This window comes from Juglans regia, unplaced genomic scaffold, assembly GCF_001411555.2.
Source record: "Juglans regia cultivar Chandler unplaced genomic scaffold, Walnut 2.0 Scaffold_653, whole genome shotgun sequence".
NCBI classification, from domain to species: Eukaryota; Viridiplantae; Streptophyta; class Magnoliopsida; order Fagales; family Juglandaceae; genus Juglans; species Juglans regia.
In genome coordinates this window covers 51,322-72,801 of record NW_023361389.1, presented here as the reverse complement: position 1 = coordinate 72,801, position 21,480 = coordinate 51,322, and the positions used below count along the sequence as shown (strand labels likewise).

Below are 21,480 nucleotides of genomic sequence, written 5' to 3'. Positions count from 1 at the left end.
TTTCTTGGCTGTAGGAATTGACAATGGACTATTATTTGGTGTGAGATTAAATCACTGATGGGAAGACGGTGCTGCTGATTTTGTAACTCATTTCTTGTAATTTTGTGTTTGGTAATATAATTTATAAATACCAATAGTGTAATATGTAGTGGATTGCATTGTGATGCATGCATAGATGAATATTGGATTTGTTTTTTGTTTTACATGCATTTAGTATTTTTAGAACACAAATATTATGCATTTCATGAACTTGACTTCATAGAAAAAAAATTTAACAAAATAAAGCCTTTTACTTAAAAAAAAAAAAAGGTTTCAATGGATTTCTAGTTTTCAAAAACCCAGATCCACCCGGTTTCCAGCTTGGGTCTGACTCGGACCAACTCAGTCCAGGTTTCGGCCAGGGTTTGAAACCTGAGTTTTGTCCGAGTATACCTAGGTTCTGGCCAGTCTTAAATGTAACAAGTCCTAATTTGTCAAAGAAGAGTTGATTTTTTTATGAAGACAAAATCATGCGATTAAACAACAAAGTAGAAATGTAAATCTACTTGTCACGACCCCGTCCCAGGAAGGATGAAATCCTGACTTACATGGCTGTTCTTTTCTTTCTTTTTCTAATAACATGCGATCGACATGGACATGACACACGTGCACTCTAAATTTTTCATTTAATAAAAGGGAACACCTAATGGACAGTCTATTCGAACATTCATCCGTAAGAGACTCTCAGAGTCCATCCCAAATTAAAATATCTTTACATAACATAACCCATCATTCGTAACACAACTGTCCTAGTTAGGGAAGGTCCTAAGCGTCTGCCTCTCCCTCTGCAGTAATGCCTTGCTCCCCAGCCTTTTCATCATTACCTGGACGTTTAAAACATTTAACACAAAAATGAGTCGAATACTCAGTAAGTAGTACACCATGCAATAAACATACTAGGCATCTATTCTTTTCTTTTGAAACATGCATGCATAAACATTTTCGCTATTCTTGACAATGCTTTCATGCATAATAGTTTAAGGAATAAGTCATACTTTCATGCATAAACATTTCATTGCTTTCATGCATAAACATTTCATAGCTTTCATGCATAAACATTTCTTAGCTTTCATGCATAAACGTTTCTTAGAAATAACTTTATTTACGTTTTACTTTCTTTGGCCGGTACACACTATTACGCCCCGTGTGTTGGGGTTAGCGATCTTCCTTTGGACCTGGATTCCACCCGTGGCCACAGGTTGGAAATCCCTTTTCAGTCAGAAGTAGCACTGGGTGCACTACCAGTACTACTTACCCAGCATTCCAATCTGCCCATTCCTTTGGTACCCTTTTCATTCATATGGCCGTTACATAGTTTCATACATTAAAGCATTCATTCATTCAGTCATTTATTTCATTCATTCATTCATTTCTTTCTTTCATTCATTCATATCAGTCATTTCAATCCAATTCATTTGACAGTTCATTCATCGAAAACGCTATTTAAAAGTATGAACTTAACATCATCTTTTCATTTAACAGTGCATTCATGAAGAAACATCATTTTTAAAGCATGAGCTTAAACATCATTTTTCATGGCATTCATAAAGTGTCAGTTCATAGGGACATCTTAAAATGTTTTTCTCGTATCATTTAAAGCATCAGTTTATAGGGACATTTTAAAACACTTTCTTTGTGTCATTGAAAGCATCAGTTCATAGGGACATTTTAAAACGTTTTCTTCGCGTCATTTAGAGCATCTCATAAAGCATAAGGCATGAGACGTTCATCTCCTTCCCTTTTTGCAATCAAAACATTTTCATCATCTTTCTTACTCCAATGCCCATGCATTTTTATGAAAAAGATATATTTTCATGCTATACTATATATAAGAATAATCAATAAGTTTATTGAGAGCATGTATGGAAATCTCATGATTTAGAACTTACATGCATGCATTACCTTATACATACACACAATTATAATCGATAGGGTGCTTAACAAGGGCTATCAAGGAAGGGCTTGTACATACTATATTCATTTACTTTTTCTTTGGAAGAACATTTGCAATAAGAGAGAGAGACATTCTTTCATAAAGAGAACTTGGTGTAAGAAGTATGGTCATAGCTACTTACGTCTATACTCTTTGATACTTTCATTCATCAATATTCCTATTCCAATAAATAACATAAGCGTGTTAATACTCGTATAATATTCTTTAGCCCTTCCTTTAAAAGGGAAAGCCACGAAATTACAATCTAACGTCATTTCTATGCTTAACATTAACCCAATTGACTACTCCTCACCTCAACTTGTAAGAGAAATAACTTAAGTATTAAGACATGCTAGCTGTCCATGGAAAAGCTATTTTAAAAGCTTACATGAAAAGTAGTTAAGAACTTATAGGCTTCGAGCAGGGTTTCTTTGGTTCAAACTCGCTTTGGGTTATGGTCATTAGGAGATAAAAATCTGGAATTCTCGACAATGGGCTTTAAAATAGATTTAGGCTATTCAAGTAGGCTAAACAAGCTTAGGGAACATGCCCTTTAATCAACTTGTAGTCCCTCATTATAAAAAGGTTAACTCATTAATATTTTGGACTATTGAGTTAGGTAGAATTTAACCAAACGAGGGACAACATAAATGGGCTATTTTTAATGCATGACATAGACTTAGAAATACTTGGACAACTTTGCATATCATAATACCTCATGCACAATTAATCCCTTATATCTAAATTAATTAAGCTATAACCCATTCACATAAGCAATATATTAATTAGTTTAGATAAAACCCCCAATTAAAATTAAAGTAGCATAAAATATAGCAAAGTTACCCATTAAGAAACTTTAAAACCTTTAAACACTTAAACTTATTATTTACTCACTTAATACCTTTAAAAGCAAGATATAAAATTATAAGACCAAGCAAAATCTTTAAATCAAACCTCTAGCATCCTAAAATAGATTACCAACCAAATCTCAACACAAGGCACATGATACCAACATATATAATTTAAAATCACTATAATCATCTCCTATGATTAAACCAAGTTCAATAACAAAATAGCATTTTCGAAATATAGGAAAACACATAGCAAAACAACTATAATACCATCTGGTTTGGGCCAAAAAGAGGGCATACATATTTATTTACAATATAGGAAATTAACTACATCAAAACATAAGCTAAAACAACATAGTAAGCTTCCAAAATACACTAAAATCAAATGAGTCAAATTAGGATTTTACCTTAAGCTGTTAGCCCCTTTCAAGAGGCAAGATGGAGGACCAAATAGTGGTAAACCCGTGTGGAAGAAGAGCAACACAACATCACTGTTTTAAACCTCAAAACCGAAACATCATGGGTAAGAAATGGTGAAATTTGAAACCCACATGTAAATCATACTAGGGAATAATTTAAAAGTCTATTACCTTCAATATTTCACCATTTAGAAGACGAAATCAAATTTTAGTTCCAAGGTTTGAGGCAAAATCCGAAAATGAGTAGGGAGGGAGTATACTCGTATGGCTTGAAGAGGATGAGAGAAAATACTTTTCTTCTTCCCTTGCTATGGAGTCACAAGGCTTGAAGGTGGTGAGATGAACTTGCTTTCTTGAAGATGGAAAGAGAAGAGGAAGGAAATAGGTGAAGGTTGGCTATGGCTTGCTTGGAGAGGAAGATGAAGTTTTCCATTTTCCTTGGGTGTAGATCGACAGGTAAGTGGGAAGAAAGGAAATTGATTTTCAACTCTTACCTTTTGGTGTTGCTTTGGACGATAGGTGTGAGGTAAAGTCAATTCAATAGCTTCCTTGGGAAGCTTATGAGTCAAAGGCTTAATGGCTTTCCTTAGAAGCCTTATACGGATGAAAGGGTGGAGGAAACTTTTGCCTTGATCAAAGCTTATCATCTAAGCTTGGAAGATGGATGATGGAGATGAATCCACCTCAAGAATGCTTTTTACCTACCAATCCAATGGTAGAGATTAATTGGGCCATTTTCTATATAAATAAAATTGAAGGACTTAAGGAAAAATATTTCAAAGTCTTAAAAATAATACCCTTGATTTATTTTAATAAACCATATTTTAAAATAAAACATACTCATCTTAAAATAAAATAATTGGAAGTAATAAAAATCTTTATCTCAAAATATTTAACTTAAAGAATTAATAAAATGACGTAAGGACCTACGTAGTAGGACTCAGGTATTACACTACTAGACTTCGATGGGTCATGAGTGATGGTTGCGATGGCATACACCATATCCCGTTTGGGTACCGTTGTGCGCCCAGGCCTACAAGCCCATTATATGCTCAACAAAGCATTAAGAATGCTTTTGTTATGTTAGAGCGATTATTGCTGCATTGATTTTGTTAGGTACTGATCTTCTTTTATGTTGCCTGTTTGTTCTTAATGTTGTGAATCTCTTTTTTATAGACATTCTCAAGGGGTCGATCTATACTTGGAATTGGGTAGTTCTATTTTGGACGTGGTTTGTCGGAATTGACCTATGCGGTCTGGTATGGAGAGTTGGAGACTATGAAAGAAGGAAGAAAGGTTTAAATTTCCAACATTACCTATAGATTAAAAAAAAAAAAAAAACAAGAGAGAGAGAGAGAGAAAATAATTTGTAATTCAGATTTCATCTAAATTAGTTGACCACTGCCAGATTTTTCCATTGTAGATCGAGTAGTAAACAAGGTTTATTTTGCATGAAATTTACAGTGTTCTATGGATCAGGCAGATTCTTCAGAAGCAAGTCAAACAGCCCCTATAAAAACAAAGAAAATACTATTTATTACCGGTATGTTGCAGCTTAGACTTGACTTATGGATTCTTTGCTCGTAAAAGTGATATATATACTTTAGTTGTCTACCTTTTTGGAGAGTAATTCAAGATGCAAAAGACCTCTTATTAATTTACGGAGCATACATGCTTCATTTTGAATATTTATTTTCATGTTGAAGTATGCCTTTCTGGGTTTAAATAATCTCCCAAAATAACTTCAAACACAATATAAAGGTTTCCCATTATGGGAGCATTTATAAGTTTCTATTCATGAGATAAAAAAAAAATAAAAATGTCTTATGTACCAGTAACTTCATTTCTCCCTCTTTTCTTGCTCGAGAGCTAGCGACAGCTAACATGAAACTAGTGGTGTGCATATTACGGAATGCATGCGCATATGTCTCTCTCTCTCAACCACATCCACATGAAACTAATTATCGCGGAAGTCAACGAACAATTTCTTTTTGACATTGAATTAATTGACGTATGGATATTCATCAATCTAAGGGCTTAGTTACTCCATATTTTCTTGTTTCTCAAAATTAATGAATAGTACATGATCAATGTATGTAAAATGGTTTACATATCACAATAGTTGGATAATCAATTAATTGATGAATGATAATATATCGGTCGAACACAATTAATCACAATATATGCAAGATAAACATGTTGAAATCCATCAGTACTTATCGGTCCAACGAAAAGGAACAAATATTTGGTTTTGGCTAATATATATGCCAATAATTCATGCAACAAATATATATACATGATCTCCTGCTGCAAGCAGTACCATAATTACACAATGGATCAACTATATTAATTAACTTTTCATTTTCCTGTCAAAGATGCTTGGCCCGTAGGTTGAAATGATCATGTCTTTAAGAATTGGGAATTGAATCCATACGAACAACGTGACTGGAACAATAGCCAAACAAATGAGAGGAATTGCAATCCATAATTGCTCATGTAGGATGATTAAAAGAGCACTTGAAAAGGTTATCATCATGGACGCAATAGAGCAAAAGAGAGTCAAAAGGCCTATTATCATCTGTCTCGGCAAATACTCAAGAAAATCTTCTTCTGAATAACGTGATGTGAGGATTCCCAAAAACATCAAGACTGAAGTCGATGAAGAAAAAAGAGACAATGCATCGGATATTATGAAGATGTTGAACAAAAACTTGTTCAAGGACTTTGGCAAGCCCATGCCTTGGTTATCATCTCGAAATGAAAAGACAGCTGCAAACATAATAGTAACAATGAGAGTACCCACCACCGTACATGACGTTGCTGTATTTTTCATCCATTTCTCTCCCTTTTCCTTCATATCCTTGTGGTCCTTCGTAAATAGTTGTCGGGGAGTTAAACCACCTTTATTTTTACTTTCCTTATACTTGGGAAGGACAATTGTCTCTACCTCCTGCATTTGTTAGCAAGAAATTGTTAGATCAAGAATGCTGCCATGAAGTTGAATTCGAAGAATATATTATGACTAATATTTCAGCTGCATGTAATATATAGGCGTTCAATGTGGCATTAATGGTCATGTTTCTTTCTCATCTGTACCATGAAGCTGAAAAATTAATGTAGACTTAGGTCAAGTCTAGCTTGTTGGAAGCCTACTTCATATTTTTATTTCGGTTTCATTTGAGGCACTCAAGTTCGAACAAGAATTTAAGAGAATCTTAATTAAGTCTTGTTCCAAATCTGGGAGTATGACACGACCAGACTGCACAAATCTCAAGCAATATTGGTATAAGGCTACTGATTACAAGTTAGTCATTTTATAAACTACTTTTTTAGCTAATTTGTTTTCTCATGGAACTATTTCATGGGGTTTTCTTCACCAATGAATTAATAAGAGAACGAAGGATATATGCCTTGCCTTCTTTTCAGTAAGATTAACCTATATGGATAAATTAATCAAGATAAAAAAACTAGTTAGGGTTATACTGGGATCCTTATAAGTAACCCAAACTAGCACACGGTGGAGAATGGCATCAGAAGGTTGCCTGAGGGGCGCATATCATGCATGCAATGGATATAGGGCGATAACTAGATTTGAGCTTCAAATTCCTCTAAATGGAAAAAGACAAAAACCTAAAACAAAAAACCTTAAAAGCTGGCTAGCTAGAGAAATGGCCGAAGAAAGAGGAGGCCAACACGGAGCTGGTGCAAAAGCTCGATCCTCTCCTTTCGCCTCATGCAAGCAGATCCTGCATGCTAGGCGGACAACATGGGGGAGAGAGAGAGAGAGAGAGAGGGGACCTTGAACCATTGTAACTCTCTTTGCATCTGTAAAGCTGCCCCTGAAATTTGATTAATCCTGGTGGCATATTCTTCTTTCATCATCCCTGCCATATGTAACATGTTATTTTCATAGAGATCTAAACATGTCAAACAGTAGTTCATCGTCGTATCTTGCTGGTATAGAATGCCAAAGATTTTTTCTTGACGATGCAAGACAGCAAGCATAAATATGTTCCTTTTGTTTTCGTCTTCAGTCCATAAAAATCGTCGATCTGTTTCAAGCATCTTTGAAACGAACTCAAACATCCCATTCTCGGCAGCCCGGCTAATGGCATCATAAACTAGGCCAGCCTCAAGTTGTTGACTTTCTGATTCTGATATCACTTGAAGCATTTCAGAAAGAAGTTTATCGTAGTACTGGTCATGGATCTCCTGCGTGCAGATTCCTTCGACAATTATCGAGACATTGTCAATTAGTTAACTAGATGAAATTATAAATAATTAATAATAAAAAGGAAAAAGATTTAAAAATAAAATCAGTGCATGATTTTGATGGAGTGGACAGGGTATACCAAAGAAGTCGAGGACTCTTGAAACTAGATAGCAACACGTTGCCGACAGTAATGCAAATAATAAAACATTAATAACATTTGTTTACAGCTTATAGATATTAGAAAACTTTTACCGAAAGAAAGCTAGCACAATATTTCTTTTTCTACATACTAATTCGCAGTGGTTGAATGTTCACGTTAGTTTCTGATGATTAGTGAGGAACTTTTATTATATAAATCTAAATATGTATATATCTATATATGTGTGTGTTTGTAATATCTCATATTAAGTGATAAATGTAGGTGGTGTATGAGATCCCGCATTACTTGAGAATGAGAAATTCTTACTCTTTGTAATGATTTCAATTAACAAGACTCTAATTATATTATTGATTAGTCGTTTTAAAATATAGGCTCAAATCATAGTAGGCCATCCCTTGAGGTGTTAATATATATATACAATGAACCAATACAATGAACCTCGTCATAGGCATTAGTCATGCCCCCAAAGCCCTAATGCTTAGTTCAATTAACCAATTAACCCAGTTACTGCATAATGTACTAATTGATATTTTCATGTTATGCATGCATGGCTGTCTTAAGTTATTGTAAGATGTCTTTTCGTTAGTGTTTTCATTTCTTGGGTCATTAACACTAATCTTATTTTACAATTAACCAATGTGACAGTGCTGCCTCATAAAAATAATAATTTTCTTATTTCAGTTTCAAATTCTTACATAATCGCCCTCTATTTAGTAAAAAAAAATTATAAAAAACTTGTAAAAATGAAATAATATTGTAGCTAGCTAGGTGTATCGATCATTGCTCTTAGGCTAAATAAGTTTAGTTTGAAAGGAATAAATGATGTGGCTTCAAAGGAATAATATTCCATGCTATAAAAATTTTATATACCAAGTAATAGATCAGAGATTATCACAAAAGAAAATCTGAAAATGTTGGCCAAATTACAAGCAAAAATTATGGGAACGTAAGCTAAGACAAAATCAGTATACCTGATGATCTGTTAATTGCTTCTCGATTGCTTTGGCCAGCTTGGTCATTGATTGCAGGAGCCAATGGAATGCACATACCTTTTTAGAAAAAGTGAACAAATCCAATTAACAATATGGTAGAACTTTTAATAATCTAGATTTTGAATGATCAATTTTTCCTTATAACGACAAAAAAGGAAAAAAAAATAAAAGAATAAACAAATTAAGGTTGCATCAACTTTACGAGTTAAGTATATTTTAATATTGTCTAGTAAAATACCAAAACCTTTGAAACCAAAAATTTTAGGATACTTGTAGTCAGATACATGAAACGAATTCTTATCAAAACTATGATATGTTGAGTCGCCTCTAAGCTCTCTCTACGAGAGAGAATAGGTGGAGTGGTAGTCCCGTTGTTCTTAGGACAATTGAGGATGAGCTTCCCCTTAGTCTGATTGTGTGATTAAAGTTGAAGGGATGGAGGATTTGGAGGATAAATGGGATCAGTTCATCAGTCTTACTGAGGATGAGAATTCTATTATTGAAATTGGATCGGTGAACTTAGAGACAGTAGCAGAAAAAGGGGAGTGGAGTTTGATGTGTAGGTTGTGGTCTAATCGTAGAATGGGGAAGGTGTAGCACCCGGATCCAAAATTGGTATAATTGGACTTTAGATTTTTACTTATTTATTTTTTTATAGCTTGATTGTTTTTTTTTAAGTTCTTAATTTACGATTTTGAGTAGCGTTTTTTTTTCTTTTCTTTTAATTTAGAAGTCTTGGCCGTTTATTTTTTTATTTCTTTCCGGATGTTTCATTTTTAATTCTTTCTCTTTCGGTGTTATCTCTTATTTCCCGTAAGTTTTTTTTTTTTTTTCTCTTTTCGTTCATGTCATGCATCTCCATCCGCTTTCACGTCTACTTCTCTAGGGTTTTATTTTTCTTGTTCCTCCACTTATATATTTATATACGTACGTATTCGAAGATGCTTCCGCCGCTGCCCTCCTACGCGAAACCTTAGCCCAGTTTTTCCTCCTCAGCCTCCATCCCCTCGGTTCCTCGCACCCCGAGTCGTGCAGCACCCCAAAGCTTATCCGCGTGCCGCGACGCCGCCAAGCACCGTCCGCGCTGTACCCACACGAAACCACCGAGCCCACTGCCCAGTCATGCGAAGCTGCCACCAGCGCCCGTGAAGCCTCTGTTTCACGCCTTGACTTCCACCTTTTGTGACATCCGAAAATCACAGTTGTCCAACCACCATAAGTCACTGCAACTCACCCTCCACCGAGAGCTCCACCGCGTGGTGTTTCCACCCCACGAAAGCCACCACCGCGAGCCACCCCTCTCTCGGAAGACTCAACAACTTATTCCCCTGTTTTTGGCCTCCCGAAACAGAGTCCCACCCACTGACCACTGCACTGCACCGCACCGCTCCAGCCACTCCAGGCCGTCGCCACCCGCGCGGATAAGGGCGCCGAACACCCTCAGGCCACCCCAGTCGTAGCACCCTCACGGTGAGTACCTCCCTCGGTTACTCCCTCCTTTCTCTCCGCCCTCTCTCGCTCACCTCTCCCTCTCTTTGTCTCGTGCCCAGCGCTGCTCGATGGAGGCTTCGCCGCGCTCCTGCTCTTCTGCCGCACCACTGTAGTCCCTCCAGCCAGCCAGTCGCGCCTCGGTTTCCCTTGGGTAGTTTCCGCCGTGCATGTTTTTCAGTTACGTAGGTTTTGTTGTGGTTAGTCTGCAAGGTATAAAATGAATTACCGTAATGCCCTTCACTGCATATTATATTATGGGCTTTTATTTTTTTTTATTCTGTATTAGTACACCATTATTTATTTATGATTACAGAAAACTATTTTTAATATGTTATTAAGTGAAGATTTATGTTAAGAGTAAATAATATTGGAGTAATTTTGTTTTTACATTTTAGATATGATTTAGTCTATTTAAAAATAGTCATGGTTTATTTTAAAATATTTTGGGATAATTATATTACTTAGTATTAAGCTTCATAAGTTGTTTTCATTAGTAAATAGGTCTGACTTTTAAATGTTTTAGTCATAGTATTAAATTAGCATTGACGATTTTAGAAAGTGATGATTGGTAATTTTAGGTTTTGAGGAATTAAATAGATTATTTTATAAGCTTAGGATTAAATATCGAAATACGTGATTAATTGAAAATTTATGAGAATTACGTGATTATTTTATAGGTGACGATTAATTATTGTCCGACGTTTGAGGAATTTCGAAAAAGCTAAGAAGTTCAGGTAAGCGGGGCTCCTATGCTAGACTTTGTATTTAAAATAAAATGAGCTGAGGTTATTTTTGGAAAATAGACATATTTGATGTTGAAAAGAAATTTGAACTGCCTCAGTTATTTGTTCTGCATTACTCATGAGATTCTGTTTAAGAAGAAATTATTTTCTGTCATGACTGGTGTAGACATGAGCTTATTTCTGACATTCTATTTCTGAACTTTGAAAAATAGAGCGAATATGAAATTTGTGCATAAACTATTTTGTGATATGGTTTTTGTTCTGTTCTGAAGATTTTCTGTACTCTGATACGATCTGATGTGATTTCTGAAAACCTCTGGCATAACATTCTGTTTCTGTTTCTGTTCCGTTCTGACCTCACCACGGGTGTAAAATTGTGGCCTCTGTTCGGGTTGGTACCAACTTTTCTGTTTCTGGTGCACCCACTTTGGAAACAAAGTGGTTTTCTGCGTGGTCTTTCCTATGTGCACACTCGGGGCTCCGAGAATGAATAAGGGGAAGATTCACATTCTGTTTTTGCTCGGTTAGCTACCGGGGTTGGCACAACCCTACCACGGGGGTTAAACATGGTATTTGTTCTGATATGACAAGATAAGATGTGATATTTCAGTTTATGCTATGCCAAAGGGATTTTGATTATGAATATTTTCGAACTATCGCTCTGACATTTTTGATAATATGTTCTGACGCTGCATTTTGAAAACATTATTTTGATTCTGCAATCTAAAAGAAAATATTTTGTTCTGCATTCGGATTTCTGTAAATGCTCATGTTTACACACTAGTATATGTCCTCTGCTTACTGAGTTGTTGATAACTCACCCCTTATCTCCATAATATTTCAGATGACATTGATGGTTCAGCTGAGGATCAGTATTAGAGTTTATGGAGAAGATTAACAGTGAATGGTTGTTGGGTATTTCGTGGTATTAATGTTAATGTTGGAAGTTATTTATATTTCTTAAGTTTGCTTCAGTGGATTTAGACGGTTTATGGAGACTTATGTTAATGTTTCATTATTTCTAGTTTGTTATTTGAGACATGAAGAAGAGTTGATTTTTATTTGAGTTGCTGGATTGAAAATTAGATAGATGAGTTTATATAGTTTATTTAATTGAAATATTTACGTTTGATTTGAGGTTTGAGAAAATATATATATATCCTTGAATTTGGAAGTACTCTAGCCTTGTTAGAGTTGATTATCAGGTTATATGAGTTAACTCTCCGGACCCTCAGGAACGGGGTGTTACAGAAGGAGGTTATCAGATCGACGATAGCTAAGATCTGGAAGATCGGCAGCTCATTCCAATTTCAGGAGATCAGTATAAGCATGTTTGTTATAAGTTTTGAAAGCCAGGAGGACAAATGGAGAGTGATGGAAGGGAGACCTTGGTTGTTTGATAACTGGTTGTTGGTACTAAAAACTTTTGATGGATTTATTACTCCTCATAAGATGAATTTTGACAGTGAGGGAATTCTAGGATCAATTGAATAATCTTCCTTTAGCATGTATGAATTGGGAAGTTGGACAACAAATTGGAGAAACAATAGGCAATGTGAAGGGTGTAGATGTAAGAGAGGATGTCACTGGGTGGGGGAGCTATTTGAGAGTCAGAATTGGAATGAATCTAAATAAAGAAATTGCTAGGGGAAGAACTGTTAACTTGCTTGGGGAAAAGCTTTGGGTTCCACTATGGTATGAAAAATTGCCTAGGATGTGTTTTAAGTGTGGGATGATTGTCCATGGTGAAAAGCGATGTAGTAACTTGGGAGCTAACACAGTTGTTAATTAGGGGGGGAAACTTCAGTATGGAGTTTGGCTTCGTGCAATTAGCATGTCTAAAAGAACAAATGGGAAACAACCTGATGTTAGAAGCAAGTATGGACCTGGTGAGTGGAAGGCTTACGAGGAAAATGTGGAAAGGGAAAGAGAATCTAATGCAAGATCTGATCTAGAGGTTGATGATTCAAGACACAAAAGGGAAATCAACTAACTGCTCAGCTCAGTGTTTGCTAAATTCTAATGACACAAAAGAGGCACCTATGGAGAAAGTGGTGAGACGGGTAGGGGGCATGGATGTGGACAACCAAGTGTTTGTGGAAAGGATGGAGAGACAAGAGGAGGGGACGAGGATAATGGACCAGGTTGTATCTAAGCTTATAAAATAGAGCATAAATGAAAAAAGTCAAAGATCCACAAAGCAGTAGAAAGAAAGTCCCATGGTCCAAACTCAACCAAATGGCTTGTAGTAGTAAGCATCTGTGCAAGAAGAGGAATGTGGAGTAGTAAGTAGAGGATGGTGGAAGAGAAAAGGTAGAATTGCAAGTAATACTAATGTGAGCTTAATGTCTGATAGTTGTAAACTTAGATTATCTAATAGTTGCAATGAAGAAAGCCCTTTAAAAAAAGGAAGGCATATTGTAGTCACTGATGTCATTGTGCCCTCTCAGGCAGTGGCGGTGGTTGCAAGTAAGCCCCGTCAAGTATTATGAAAATCCTAAGTTGGAACTGCGGGGGGCTTGGGAACCCTTTGAGAGTTCAAGACCTTTACCTATTGGTGAAGGATAAGAAACCCAATATAGTTTTTCTCATGGAGACAAAACTATTAGCATGCAAGTTTGAGGTTATTAAAAAGAAGTTGGATTGTGTAGCCTGTTTTGTTGTGGAATTAAGAGGTTGTAGTGGGGGTCTAGCTCTTTTGTGGAGTCAGGAGGTGAAGTTAGAAGTAATTAATTTCTCTCAGCACCACATTAGTGCTAGTATTTTGCAGCAAGAGAAGATGACTCAATGGGTGTTTACTGGCTTTTATGGCCACCCTGAGGCTAGCAGAAGGAAACATACATTGAATTTGCTATCACTTCTGAAACCTTCCAAAGAGAAAGCATGGTTTGTAGTTGGAGACTTCAATGAGATCATATCTCAATATGAGAAAGTAGGGGGTAAAGCAAGACCAGATGGGTTAATGGAAGATTTTAGACAATATTTAGAGGGTAATGAGTTGTATGATTTGGGGTGGAGGGGAATGAAATATACTTGGAGTAATAAACACTCAGATGATACATTTACTAAAGAAAGACTCAATAGAGATGCTACTAATCCCTAGTGGACTGACCTTTTCAGAGAAAGAGTGGTGGAGACTTTGACAGCTATATAATCTAATCATAAGCCTCTATTATTGGTGATGCTAGAGGAAAATTTCAATGCTAGATTTAGAAAGAGACGCTTCAGGTTTGAGGCAAAATGGGCATTGGAGGATGAAAGGGGCAGAATTATAAAAGAAGCTTGGGGAAGAAGTAGTGTAGCACCAAATACCCTAAAAGAAATTCAGGGTAAGCTGAAGAAGTGCAGTGGAGACCTAACTTGGTGGAGCTGTAAGAAAGATAGGGATGGAGAGAAGGAAATCTTGCTGATGACTGAGAAAGTAAAGTATGAACAGGAGGTTGAGGGTCCACACAATGCTACTGCTATTGAAACATTGTAGAAGGAGTTGGGACTGCTTCTTGAGAATGAAAATTTAAAGTGGAAGCAGAGGGCAAAAATAACTTGGTATCAACATAGGAATACCAAGTACTTCCATGTGTGTGCCAGCCAAAGAAGAAAGAAGAGCTGGATCAAGGAAATTAAAGACTCCCAGCATAGATGGTTGATATAACATGCAGGTGTTGAGGAGGTCTTCTTTTAGTACTTCCAAAGCATTTGTACATCTTCAAACCCTCAAGAGAAGCCATAAAAGAATGCTTAAGAGGTGTTGAACCAAAAGTTACAAGTGCTATGAATGCTGAGCTGCAAAAGGTGTTTGTTATGGCTGAAGTGGAGGCTGCATTAAGACAAATGGGTCCTTTAAAGTCCCCAAGGCTTGATGGTTATGGGGCCTGCTTTTACCAAACCTACTGGAGTGTGGTTGGGGAAGAGGTAGGTAAAGCTATTCTTTCTTTTTTGAATGGAGAGGGTGGGTTGGATTGTTCCCTTAATTTTACTCATATTGCTTTATTTCCTAAAGTTGAAAATGCTACAGTAGCTAGTGAATTTCGACTCATTAGCCTGTGTAATGTCCTGTACAAACTTGTTTCAAAAGTGCTAGCTAATAGGTTGAAGGGAGTCCTTCCAACTATCATCTCAGAGCCAAAGTGCCTTTATACCAGGCAGATTGATCACAGACAATGCCATGGTTGCATATGAAACCTTGCATACCATGAAAACAAGACAAAGATGGAAGATAGGAAGCATGGCATTAAAGCTAGACATTTCAAAAGCCTATGACAGAATTGAGTGGAGGTTTTTGGAGGCTGTGGTGAGGAAGCTTGGCTTTGGGGAGTAGTGGATCTTCTTGATTAAGGAGTGTGTTACCTTAGTAACATAGTTTGTCCTTGTGAATGGTCAACCTGGAAAAACTATGAAGCCTTCAAGAGGAATACGACAAGGTTACCCAATTTCTCCATATCTGTTTATATTGTGTGCTGAAGGACTTAGCTCCCTTTTTGAATCAGCTGAAAGAAGAGGTGAAATAAGAGGGTTAGCAGGGACAAGAGGAGGTACAAGGGTAAACCATTTACCTTTTGCTGATGATTATGTCATCTTTGGAATGGCAAAAATTTCTGAATGGGTTAAGGGTTGCTAACTACTTATGAAAAAGCCTCGGGACAAAGTTTGAATAAACAGAAGACAACCATATTTTTTAGTTCCAATACCCCCATGCCAGAGACTACATATACAACAGGTGGTAGGAGTGACTACTTGTGGCATCTATGAGAAGTATCTTTGTCAACCATCTATAGTTGGGAGATCGAGGTATAACAGTTTCAAAAATCTGAAGGAGAGAGTATGGCTTAAAGTTAACAATTAGAAGAATAATTTCCTCTCACGAGCTGAGAAGGAAATCTTGTTAAAGGCAGTCATCCATGCAATATCTACATACTCAATGAGTGTATTTAGGCTACCGTAAAGGTTATGAAAAGATATATCAGCAATCATGGCAAGGTTTTGGTGGGGGCATATGCATAATGATAGAAGGATACTGTGGAGAAGTTGGTATAAAATGGGGGATTCAAAAAAGAGAGGAGGGTAGCGCTTTAGGGATTATGAAAGTTTCAACAAACCTATGTTGGCTAAGCATGTTAGATAATTTTCAATAACCCTTCCTCTCTTATTGCAAGGGTAATGAAAGAAAACTACTTTTAAGAGGGAAGACTATTGGAAGCTAAGCTGGGATATGGGCCTTCTTTGATATGGAGGAGTCTGTGGCACTCTATTGGATTGATCAAGGAATTACTTCTATGGAGGGTGGGGAATTGGAGTCAAATTAAAATATGGAAGGATAGATGGTTGCCATCGTCCTTAACTCATATGGTGCAATCTCCTGTAAAAATTCTACCTGAAGTTTCATGTGTCCAACAACTCATTGATGTAAGTACTGGTACTTGGAATACAAAGTTGATTGAAGATATCTTCCTTATGGATGAAGTTGATGCCATCTGTAGCAATCCTCTTAATAGGCTGGGAGCAGAAGACAAAGTGATGTGGGGTTATACTAATAAAGGGGTCTTCTCTGTTAAGAGTGCTTATCACTTAGAACACTCAAGGATACAGGTTGGAAAAGGTGAGACTTCAATTGTGGCAGTTGATGAAGTTTGTTGGAATTCTATATGGAAGCTGAATGTATAGGGGTGGTAAAACAGTTCATTTGGAAGGCTTGCCATGACTTAATCCCCACAAGACTAAATTTATTATAAAAGCGCATATGTGACACCAATATGTGAGAGAGAAGTGGAAACCATCACTCATACTCTGTGGTGTTGTCCACTACCACGGATGTATGGGCAGAACATGGGAGTCCAGTCTATAAATGGGATAATACAAAAGTGGAGTTTATGGAACTTTGGAAAAAGATAAATCTGTGTTTGGAAGAAGAGGAGGTAGGTCTAGCGGCATGTACTATGAGGTGAGTTTGGTTGCGAAAGAATTCACAGATTTTTTAGAAGAAATTTGAGAACCCGAGGAGAGTGCTATGTGCTACTAAGGAGAGCAGGGATGAATTTATAGTAGTAAAAATTCATATACAACCTAGTCATATGGACATGGATGTGATAAAGTGGCAAAACCTTCTACCATAGTCAATAAAGTAAACTGGGATGCAGCCATCGATGTGAAGAATAAGCGAGTGGAATTTGGAGTAATTGTTAGAAACTCAGAAGGAGATATTTTAGCCTGTCTTTGTTCAAAAATAGATGTTGTCATGAAGCTTGTAATGGTTGAAGCATATGAATTGAGGAGAGCCATGGTCTTATGCCTAGAGTTGGGTCTATCCAATACTGTTCTGGAGGGGGATTCACAGGTGATATTCAAAGATACCAAAGTAATAGGAGATATGGTTAGATTATGGAATATTGATTGAAGATACTGGAAGATTACTTGCTGACAATTCGAGTTGGTTGTTGTCTTTACTTATAGAGAGGCTAATAATAGAACTCATTTACTTGCTAGATTGGCACTCAAATGTAATGAAGAGTTAGTGTGGATAGAAGAGGTTCCCTTGCATATTACGAACTCTGTGTTAAGGGAGAAAAACTATAATGATTAACATTGTTTTAATAGTAAATGAATGAAAGATACCATTTATACTTTTAAAAAAATAAAATAAAATCTTATTAAAACTACTTAGATTTATATTATGCAAAGCCCAGCCCAAACTAAGGCCCAAGCCCTTATAAGTCTTTCAGCCGGCCAGCATAAAAGGACGTTGTTTTGACCAATAAACAAAACCTTAATTCCTTTTCCCTTTTTGCTCTTTCCCTTTCTTCATTCCCTTCCCATCGGCCTCTCCCCCTCTCGTGACCTCCGTGCGCCTCTCTGCACACTAACCACACACACAAACACACTTGCACCGAATCCCTTCAACGAAGTTGAGGCAGGGCGCAACTTGCCCTATCCTAAGCCCATTTCTTGGAATGCTTCCCAAAACAAGATATCATATTAGCTGAGCTCCCATTATCAATTAAAATCCTACAGGTTGTGTAGTTGACGACGAGCAAGGTTACTACTAGAGCTTTGTCGTGCAAGTTCAACACGCCCACGCGGTTTTCCTAAGTGAATATTAATGAGGCTGCCACCTCGGCCTTTACTTGCTTCATTTGCCGATCAATAGTAAACACCTCCACATACCGTGCCTTTTTGGTGTGAACTTTTCTGGTTAACATCATTATGCCACATCTGACGAACCCCCTACTATGGTCATGATTTTCGTCAAGTGGCTGGTTGGACTTATAAGAACTGTGGTGGGGGGAGCTTTCTCTTCTTAAAGCCTTTGTTCTGCTCGGGCTCTTGATTTTGCTACACCCTGTCGGTTTTAGGGGCACGTCCCTGGTCGGTAGTCTGGGTGGGGGCTTGCGACTTGGGAGGAAAGTATCTCAACCTCTCATCCCTTTGTGTTGTTTTGACTTGGCATTGGCCATCACGGTAGCTTTTGGTTCAGCAGCCAACCATTCCATGATAGGTACAGTAGGGCTCGACGTCTTAACTACTCTGCTTGCTGCTGTTGTCCTGTTGCGATCGGACTTCTTCATATTCTTCTACATGCATGCTCTAATGAGTTACTTTGAAGCCCTTGTTCTGGAGTCCTTGTCTTTCTTCATTTCACAGTGGCCGTTTTCCAGTTTGTCATTCTTTTCCCATCCTTTGATGCCCTTACTGGTCTCTTTCGTGTTTCAGTCTGCCTCTTCCATCTCATATCTTTTTGGGCTGATCAGTGCTTTCAATGTGTCCTCCACATTAACAAAGTTGCTCACCCAATTTATGAATTCCCGCAATGTTGGAGACGTCCTCCTTGTCAACTCGGCCATAGAGGGCTCCTTGACAATATCCCTTCCAAGAGTGTAGCCAACATTATTTTCTCGTCTTGGTTGTCTAGGGTTAAGTGTTCCTTGTTAAACCGGGTGAGGTCACCTTAAGATTCTCATCCTCTCACTGCTTTACCATGAGCAGGAACACGACTTGTCACCTTCTACGTCGATTGGCCATGAACTGGGTAAGGAATTGCCTACCCAACATAGCTAATTCATATATAATATTTGATCTATTTTACGAGAACAATAATTTTACGATCTAACAAATCAAATCAAATTATTAGTTTATTAGTTTAATTTATGAGATCTCTTTGTAGCCACTAAAGCATTTCTCTATTTTTTTTTAAGTATTCTTATGGATCTTGATTTCTTTTTTAGTTACAAAGAAAAAGTAATCAAATATATATTCTTGATGGTTTTTTTTTTAAATGAGCCATTAATATTGAAGAATATTACAAAATGTAAAGCAAGAGAATTAAAAGGAGAGAGTGGTAATACAGGAGTAGATGCATTGTTTCCAAAACCCAAGCTGTCTCCCACTTGGGAAGGACTGACGCACAGAGGCCAATGCTAAGATTCCTGACTCGCCATAGTTGTCAATAGCCAGTGCCAAATGTGGGCGCTGTTGGATTAATTTCCAAGCAATATCTGTTTTTTCGTACGTACGTACCAGGCGTATCATGTACAGAACATGCATAAAAATGGTCAAAAAGGAATTATTATAATTATATTACCAAGATCTCAGATGAAATATATGGCAAGATAATAACTGTAATTAATGGGCTAGAAGTTTTAATTTTACACTGAAAAATTTAGCAAAATGCTATTTAGACACCTCTTAGATTTTAATTTTTTTTACTTAATCATTAAAGAAGTAACTATTAATGTATTGATATTTGTTTTTATATTTTTAAAAATTTTTTAAAAATGATAAAAAATTGTAAATAAAAAAATTGAAAAAAAAATAAGAAGATGAATTTATGTTAGATGGTCAGTACTGGACTGCAGCCTAGCATTATTCAAAAATTTATATGATGTGACTTAATGTAATAAATTAACTCTACTTACATCACACTAAATCATGTCAATGTGTAGAATTTCTTGTATAAGATTTCATGGAAAATTTCTATTACCAGATCATGAGAAATATTCTAGCCATAAAAAGTTTATATAAAAGTAATTTTATAAATTGTCGTAGGTTGTTGTGGTTTATCAAATTATAAAATTATTTTTATTATAAACTTGTAGATCTGACAAATAATATAAAGTTACATCAATTTATAAGATTACTTTGTGACTATAACACTCCTCTTACCATGCAGATAGTATATATAACACGAGTTCTTACCCAAAGTCCCGGCATAGATAGCACAAGTAAGAAGCGTAGCACCATTGTGGTCCTGAATCTCCAGATCTGGAATAGAATCTTTAGCTTTAAACAAATGGCGCATCATTTCTATTTGCCCGAAATCAATAGCCATAACAATGGGAAGATTATTCCCTCTGGAACTTCTAATACTGATCAAACCAGGGCTTTTTTCAAGCATGCAATCCACCATTGGCTTATTTCCAAACACGACAGCCCTGATTAGAGCTGTGTGACCGTTACTATCATGTATTTCCAAGCTGTCTGACAACATATGATCCACCAACTCCTTCACTATATTCACACGTCCATTTGCAACAGCAATGTGAAGAGCAATGTGAAGAGCCGTTTCGTTTCCATCTGTGATTATCATATTGCATTCCTCAGATCGAGAGTTAAGAATTTCTCTTGTCTTATTCAAATCACCGTCTCGCACAGCTTTGTACAATCCCTCAATTGCCATATGTAACTCTTTATCCCGCCTAATATTCTCCTCCTGCGTATGCGTCTGCAACCATTTTCTCCGATCCGAAATGTTAAATGACAAAAATAAAATATATACGTACAACTATTTTTGTAATCATATTTTAAAATGTTATTTTTATAAATTATTTTTAAAAATATATTTTATTGAAATTATAGTTATATAAATTATATTATAAGTCTATCATTTTGCATTGAGAAAAGAGGTAATTAAACTGATTAAAACTTAAACTTCATCACTCTCATGTAAACGGATAATTAATACTTACGACGGTGGACGGGGGGGGGGGCGAGGGATTTTCTCCGAAATTATCTGTCGGCTAGTAACTAGTAAGTCTGATCAGTTGGCTGTTGTAGACTCCGGAAGACGATGATCGGTCCTGCAGAAATGATGACCTGCGCACTCAAATATATATATGCCTAAAAGAAGTTCACATGATCATAACCCCAATAATTGAATTAATCTTGGGGTCTACTCATTTCTTTTTTCTGATTAAAGCAGCCGCCCTGAGATTCCAAATGCATTGGGAACATAAATCATTCAAATCATCTTTATCCGTGCTTTAGCCTGTAACGTCATTGATAAAGTATTCGGAATCATAATCTTTACGGGCCAGTTGGAATTTCTACTGTACTTCCTTTGTCGCAATTGGTAGGCAATCCTGTGAGGAATGATATGGGAGAATAATTGTGTGAAAAGTAATAAAATAATTTAAATGAAGTATTTATTAAATTTTAAAAAATGTAGGTAAAAAGTTAAATAAAAATATTATAAAATTAAAATATTGTTAGAATATAATTTTTTAAGAAAATGATATTCTTTTCGCTAGTATCTTTACTGTTTTTTTTTTTTTTACTTAATAAGAGTTTTTTAATAATGTTGTAATTTTTTTAATATTTAAATGTGTTAAAAAAGTACATGTGAAAAAAAAGCAAAAAGAAAAAAAAAACA

General features: G+C 36.4%; 1 protein-coding gene and 1 long non-coding RNA gene across 2 annotated transcripts; both read right to left on the bottom strand.

The window, feature by feature from the left end:
- Nucleotides 1-488: 488 nt before the first annotated feature.
- On the bottom strand, nt 489-3,806 carry LOC108999022. The gene is made up of 3 exons (XR_001997409.2): nt 3,414-3,806; nt 3,231-3,314; nt 489-863 (listed from the first exon to the last, which is right to left on the bottom strand). It is a non-coding gene; the product is annotated as an uncharacterized LOC108999022 (long non-coding RNA).
- Nucleotides 3,807-5,424: 1,618 nt separating this feature from the next.
- Nucleotides 5,425-20,957, bottom strand: LOC109004070. Its single transcript, XM_035687083.1, has 6 exons — nt 20,798-20,957; nt 20,028-20,553; nt 19,178-19,327; nt 8,587-8,664; nt 7,041-7,468; nt 5,425-6,192 (listed from the first exon to the last, which is right to left on the bottom strand). Exons 2-6 carry the CDS (start codon nt 20,506-20,508, stop codon nt 5,593-5,595), a joined length of 1,737 nt encoding a protein of 578 aa, XP_035542976.1. The 5' UTR covers nt 20,509-20,553; nt 20,798-20,957; the 3' UTR covers nt 5,425-5,592.
- Between the last annotated feature and the right edge of the window lie 523 nt (nt 20,958-21,480).

Bases quoted from the DNA above. Each gene is read 5' to 3' on its own strand.
- LOC109004070 (XM_035687083.1), bottom strand. From the start codon at position 20,508: ATGGCAATTGAGGGATTGTACAAAGCTGTGCGAGACGGTGATTTGAAT. The intron at 19,328-20,027 runs GTAAGAACTCGT...ACGAAAAAACAG, and splicing joins TATCTATGCCGGGACTTTGG to ATATTGCTTGGAAATTAATC. The intron at 6,193-7,040 runs GTCCCCTCTCTC...TAACAAATGCAG, and splicing joins GAGAGTTACAATGGTTCAAG to GAGGTAGAGACAATTGTCCT.